Source organism: Pelodiscus sinensis, chromosome 6 (assembly GCF_049634645.1).
Source record: "Pelodiscus sinensis isolate JC-2024 chromosome 6, ASM4963464v1, whole genome shotgun sequence".
NCBI lineage: Eukaryota > Metazoa > Chordata > Testudines > Trionychidae > Pelodiscus > Pelodiscus sinensis.
This window is the reverse complement of record NC_134716.1, coordinates 176894-183625: the sequence shown is the minus strand read 5'-3', so window position 1 is coordinate 183625 and position 6732 is coordinate 176894. Positions and strand designations below refer to the sequence as shown.

General features: G+C 56.2%; 1 protein-coding gene across 25 annotated transcripts in view; it reads right to left on the bottom strand.

Moving 5' to 3' along the window:
- Positions 1-299: 299 nt before the first annotated feature.
- The window catches only part of LOC102459924 (uncharacterized), a 121507-nt gene continuing 115074 nt past the window's right edge, over positions 300-6732 (bottom strand). For 24 of the 25 annotated variants that reach the window (XR_012904552.1, XR_012904558.1, XR_012904548.1 and 21 more), the window contains 3 exons: positions 4069-4159; positions 2375-2628; positions 300-517 (listed from right to left, as the gene is read on the bottom strand). Coding sequence is in view for 1 of the 25 variants with exons in the window: in XM_006114824.4 (XP_006114886.1) it covers positions 408-517; positions 2375-2628; positions 4069-4159 (455 nt within the window). In the remaining 24 variants the exon portion in view is untranslated. Of the gene's footprint in view, positions 518-2374; positions 2629-4068; positions 4261-6732 lie in introns of all 25 variants that reach the window. The other variant, XR_012904537.1, reaches the window with a different exon arrangement.

Sequence of the window (6732 nt, the reverse complement as noted above, 5' to 3'; positions counted from 1 at the left end):
GGCAGTGTGGACACTCTGCAGATTCTTGCGTAAGAACGGCTGTACTTGCGCAAGAAGCTGCGAGTGTAGACATAGCCCAGGAGGAGGAGGAGGGTGCTTGATGCAGAGGCAGACCCAGGAGGGATTGCTAGGTGTGGCAGCCCGGGGCATACAGGACAGCCTTACGCCCGGTTATATGCCTTGCCCCGCTCCACTAAGGAGAAGCCTTTTAATTGGCTACTTGCTTCCTCTTGGCTCATCACTAGGTTGAATTGATTTCCCCAGTATTCCTTGGTAGGCGAAATACCAGGGATGGGAGGTGATGGTGCAAGTGTTTCGTTTTTATTGCTCACCCTGGAAAAGCAGATCTAAATCATGCTACAGTGGCTGGAGTTGGACTAAACCAATGGAAAGGGCGGAAAAAAGGATCAAAATAAAATGGAGGGATAGTATCCATTATCTGTGTGGTCATTTCCCAGAGGGATGTTCAGTGCCTCTGCTATGCCTGCTTCTTCTGACTTTGGCACTTCCCCAAGCTCTGTAAAAGAGGAAGAGAAAAACCATTTCCATGTTGAGTGTCATGGTATTTTCCTTAATGCCAGAACTGCTGAAATCAGGTAATCACTTGAGAATCTCAGCTGCTGCTGCTTTTTTTCTTTTTAATAAAAGGAAAGGTTTCTAGCCCTCAGTGAAGGTGTGTCCTGCAACAGAAAGCCCTAAGGGGCAAGTGAGGCCAATTAACCTGCTGCTGGAAGAAAGCCTAGGGCTACATCTACACTGGCACGATCTTGCGCAAGAACGCTTTTGCGGAAGAGTTCTTGTGCAAAAACTCTTCCAGAAGAGAGTGTCTACACTGGCATGTGCGTTTGCGCAAGGGCATCCATGCCAGTGTAGACGCTCTCTTGTGCAAAAAAGCTCTGATGGCCATTTTAGCCATCGGGCTTTCTTGCACAAGAAATTCCTGTTGCCTGTCTACACTGGCCTCTTATGCAAAAACAGTTATGCAAGAGGGCTTATTCCTGAGCGGGAGCATAATTCTTGCGCAAGAAGCCCTGATTTCATACATTAGAATGTCTGTGTAGTTGCACAAGAATTCCCTGCCAGTGTAGACAGGCAGCAAGTTTTGGTGCAAAAGCAGTCGCTTTTGTGCAAGATTGCGCCAATGTAGACAGCCTAGGATTGCTAAGGCTAATTGTTGATGAAATCCAACTGGAGGAGGAGCTGGGCCATGTTAATAAAGCCAGGAAGTTGGCAGCAGAAAGAGGGCGGTGGCAGTAGTCTGCAGTTCTGCCTGGGAGAAGGGCTGTGAGTGTGGGGCTGTAGTCTGCTCTTATTGTGTGGGTTGGCCTGGCAAACCCAGAGAGTGGGGGTACTAGAAGGGTGAGCTCAGAGGTGGAAAGGCAGCCAGGCAAAGAGTAACAGGGTCTGAGAAGGCAGTTGCAGGTCTAGGGTCCCTGGACTGGAACCTGGAGGTGTGGATGGGCCTACCCTGGGGAAGTGGTAGGGACCAGGCAGTGGAGTTCAGACTGCTGAGGGGGGCTGTCTGGAGAGCATTTGTCACTCAAGAAGGGGAGGGTTATAGTGACCAGACCAGAGAGCTGAGTCCCAAAGAAGCAGCATTCTGGGTGTCAGAGAAAATGGAGCCCATGGGGCAAGGAACCGACAGGCAGGTGTGTCAGGTCTGACCCCTGCTCCCCAAACAGAGACCTGGGAGGCACATGGACCCTGGATGTAAGGGTGGATCCTTGGGGCTCTGGATGCCAACAGAGGTCAAAGCGAGGCAGGCACATGCAAGCCCTAAGGGATTGGTGTCAAAGTCCTTGCGGGGTGGCTCTCCCGTTCCCATCAGTGACAATAGCCACATCTCTAGGTAACCCCCGGTGGAATAAACATGAACAGCCTGTTGTTGACAGTGCTAAATGAGCTAGGAAGAGGGTCAGGTTATACAGGGACCTGGCAGCTCTGCAGCTGTCCCCAAGCACCCATGGGGAGCAGTCCTGTGCCACAGCATCTCCACACCTGCCTGCCAGGCTGCAGCGATGATGAATGGGTCCCTCAGGGGACAAGGCTCGGGCTTCCCTCTGAACTGATTGGGACATCCCTGCTAGGAGGGACTTATGGGGCGGGGAAACCCCCAAAGGCCTGGTCAGAGCCAAAAGCTCCATGCCTGCCTTGCGGCACCAATGGCCAAGGAAGCGGGCCTGTCTGCGTGTGGCCCAAGGGACTGGAGCGTGGGGCAGGAGGTTGTCGCTGCCATGTGCAAAGGCAGGCTTGAGGGAGGACGCGGCTCCAAAGCTGTTGTCACAGCTCCATGACTGACAGGGCAGCTGCTCCTCACTGCAGCTCGGGGAGAGGTCGTGTGGATGTTCTGGGATCCACGGGTCTGAGCACTTACCTGCTGGATGCAGTGTGTCCGTGGTTGGGGGCCCCTCCACCGTCTCCTGCTGAGTCCCGCCAGACAGCTCTGGAGTCCCAGACAGGGCAGGCTCCTCTTCGCTGTGCCCTGAAGATGCCTGTGCTTTCTCTGCTGGCTCCTCCTCCACATCGTCTGGCCCTTTGGGTTGAGGCTCTGGCTCTGTAGCCTGCTGCCGGCCTCTTCCTCTCCCTGCTCCTCGGCCCCTCTTTGGCCCTTTGCTCTTGCCCCGCTCTCTGTCAGGACATTGCAGTGTCACACAGGGCTGGGAACCAGGGGCGACCTGGCCAGGCCCAAAGGAGAGCAAAGCCCCCAGCTGCCAGGCACATTCCCTGGGAGCTGGGTGTTGGATTCCCCCATGTGCAGTGCTTTGTCAGGGTAGCTGGACTGGCAAAGAGCTCCTAGTGTGGACACCACCAGGCCAGCAAACCTGCACTGCTGCTGCTGTCGCTTATTCCAGCCACTCCTACTTCTCCCACTGCTCAGCAAACTAGCCTGTACTGGCTAAGTATAGCTCTCCAGCTGTAGCTAGCTGCACAAGGGCTTTGTATGGGCCAGCTCCATCTGTCACAGGTCACAGCCTGTCTGTCCCGTGGCTTGGTGCACACGGCTGGTGAATTCTGAGCTTGCCTGGTTCACGGGCTCATGCCTAAAGCCACACGTTTTGCCAGCAGCCTACTGTAGGGAATTGCCTGCCATCTCCACCCATGTGGGTTCAGGGCTTATTCCCTCCTGTGCAGGGACTGCAGTCATGGAACAGCTGCTCAGGTCTTAAAGCAAACTGAGAAATAGTGCATGTGACAGGGCAATATTCTGCAATAACCTGGGCTAACTTCAGTGAATTAGGTTTATACACAAATGTGGGCCAGAGCTTGCCCATAATCCCCTGTGAGAGGTGGCTCCCAGCCCTCCAGGAACTGAAAGTGGGGCTGATAGGCTTGTAATGCCCCCAGAGAGGTCCCACGGCCTGGAGAAAGGCTCACCCGTACTATTCAAATGGGATTTGCCAGGGACTAGCAGCCGAGCAAAGGACTTTAACTAGCGTGAGCCCCCTTGCATGTGCACAATAAGCAGTGTTACAGGACAGGCCATTGGGCTGTCCATATACTGCTCCTGGAGTATTTGGGGGGGGGTATGGAGCTGCGCACAACTTGGCAGCTCTGCGGCTGGGGTAGGCTGGAGGGTGCCATTGAGCCTGTACCAGCCCAGGGCAGCAGGTTGGTTTCCCCCATGTGCTCTGTCAGTGATCCCTGAGCTCACCAGGACACGTGTGAACGTTTGACCAGCAGCAGATCTGGAACTGGGGGTCTTTGTTCTCTTGGGCACCTCCCTGGAGCACTCGTGTGGTGTGGCATTCTGCTGCCCAGGCGTGGCTGTTTGCACTTACCACTGCACATGCTCAACGGGACAGGGCTACATTGGGTGAGAGCCACACTGCCCTGCAAGCTGCCCGGGGTGCCCTGTGGCTCCTCGGGGGAGGGGGGGCAATCCCAGCAGCAGCTCACAGCCCAGGCTCTGCCCACTTCCCGCTTTGCTGGAGGGGATACTGCAGAACAGCGCCGAAGGCTTTCTGCCCCCTTGCCTTGAGTGAGCCCTGAGCACAGAGCTCCGTTCCCTGCGGAGCTGGGTGCATCCTGTCTCCAAGAGAAAATCCCCCTGTGGTTAGTGCAATTTACCTCCGAACCCACTCCGCGGTGTCTTTCTCCTGTGCCTCTGCTTTCCTCTTCCTCAGCAGCTCTCGGTCTCTCAGGCGGCGCGTGATGGCTCCTACAACAAGCCTGCTGTCAGTGTGGGGGCTGGCTGACGGGCAGCCTGTGCTAAGTCTTCCTGGGTGACGGGCACAACAGGGTGAGTCAGGCAGGAGAATCCTGGGGTGGAAGGGAGTCACCTCAGGCCCAGGCGGCGAGCTGTTCTGTGAATAGCCCCCAGGACAGCAATGCGCCTGCGAGTGCAGGTAGGGGATGAGAGCTCACACCCTTCATGCCGCAAGTAGCACTTTACGAAAGCAGGCGTGCTCTGGGCATGCCCAGCTTCTTGGACAGGCGATCCCACAGGGCAGCAGCATCCAGAACATTGTGTCCCATTAAATCATTGCAGAGCTGCTGGTTGGAAAGCCTGCCGATGGTTCACCCATTCTCATTGTTTGCTGGTCCCATCATTGGCTCCCTCAGCTCTCAGAGGGCCTGGCCCTTGGCTCTACCGCTCTCTCAGCTGCGTCTGCTGCAGTTTGAAGGCTCAAGTGTTTATCACACATTGCTTCAAGGGTGCTGCCACATGTTCATGAATCTCAAGGTTTCCCCAACGGGTATCCACTGTGGCCTCATGCTACATGCTGGCCTGGGACTCATTAGACCTGCATTTTAATCCCAGCTTTGCAATTGGCTGCTGAGCGACCTTGGCAAAGTCTCCGTAAACAGGATGAAGTTCCTGGAGCACAGGGCCATCAGTGGCTGAGCCAGGATGGTCAGGGATGCAACCCTGTGCTCTGGGTGTCCTTAGCCTCTGACTGCCAGAGCTGGGAATGGGCAACAGGGGATGCCTGTTCTATTCATGCCCTTTGGGGAACCTGGCATTGGCTGCTGCTGGCAGGCAGGACCCTGGGCTAGATGGGCTGTCGGTCTGACCCAGTTTGACTGAGCTTACTTCCTGTCTGTAAAATGGGGTAATGGCCCTGCGCTCTGCTACAAAGGGCTTTGCGATCCACTCAGGATTGTCATCTGGCAGCCTGCGGCAGGAGCTTGCACTTGGCCTCTCCTGTGGCCAGGTCAGATCCTGTGAGAGGCAGCACCCCTGGCTGGGATCGGCCCCTACGGGAACGCACTTGAATGCTCAGGGCAAGCAGTTGTGCAGAGGGCAGAGGGAGAGCTTAGCACCTGGCTGGAGAGAGGCCTAATGGGTTTCAGACGGACAACCTGGGACCAGGAACATTCCTGTCTGCCCTGGGTGGTGGGTATACGTTGGGCTTAGCTTCCCCGTGGGAGCCAAGTCCCCACACTGTAGGGCAGGCTGCCCACCCACCCACCCCATAGCAGGCAGTGCCTGGCCCCAGCCTCACCAGTCCCAGAGCACAGAGAGGGTGGGCAACCCCAAACGCAGCACAACTGAAGCCCAGACAGTCCCAGGAGCCTGGAGGGAGCCCTGCTGAAGCTGCAGGGGAGGGCAGAGCTGGGAGCACAGTGGGAGCGGGGCCAGCCTGGCAGTTTGGGAAGGCATTGCCTTCTCCTGCCTCTGGTGCCCACTGTCCCTGCTGGGAATAGCGAGTCACAGCGCAGGTCTACACTGCACTTAGCAGGTGCTGCCCAAGGGGCTGGTCCATTGTGCTGTAGATGGCCCAGGCTTGAGCTGGAGTTCGGGCTCCAGGGACCTGCGAGCTGGGGCTGTTCCAGAGAACAGGCTGCACGTCTGCCCTGCCTCCCCCCCATGAAACTCAGCTGAGTCTGAGCCAGCTGGCACAGGCCAGCCACAGTGCAGATTCACCCAGTGACGCCATGGGCTGAAGGCTGCCTGCAGATAGAAGGGTGGGGTCCAGCACGAGACGCCACTTCTTCCGTGTGAAGGGTTCCAGCAGCCACGTATTAATGAATCAGTCCTCACTGAGCCGGTGTTTGGGCCTCAGTGGCTTTCCAAGTGTCACGTGGCTGAGATGGGGACAGAATTCAGGGCTGGAATCCCAACGTTTGCCATCAATGGCAAAGCTCCCATTGACGTCACTGAGTCAGGATTTCCACCCCAACTGCCTGTGCCCCAGCCCAGAGCTATCCTTGTGGTAGGGTGCCTGCCTGCTTGGAACTCTGTCACCAAGGGCCGTCACTGCCCCAGCACGATAACTAGGTCCATACGTGCACCTTGGCTCTCCCTTCCCAGGCCTCAGCAGCTGCGAGTGCCGTGTAAAAGAGCTGCTAGCATGCCCCTTTGCTGTGAGACAGGACAGCGGATGTGCCACACAGGCAGAATAATGAATTTCTGCAACATCTCCAGCAAGGGCCGGTGAGTGCTTGGCAGTGTGGAATGAGGCAGGGTACCACTAATTACACTTAGCACCGTCCAGCCAACAGCCTTAAAGCATGTTAATTCACTGAGCCTCCCAAACAAGCCCTAGGAGAATCAGGAGGGTTGTTACCACTAAATAGGGAAACTAGGCATGGAGCAGCCAAATGTCTTGGGCACAAGGAATCTGATTCTTCTGGGAATAAAACCAGCAGCTCCTGATTGTGTGCTAAGCCATGGCTATCCCTCTCTGGATCTCCAACCCCAGCCAGGAGCAATTAACTCGGGGGCTATGTCTACACTGGCAGGGTCTTGTGCAAGAATGACCATTCTTCCACAGAGCATCCACATTG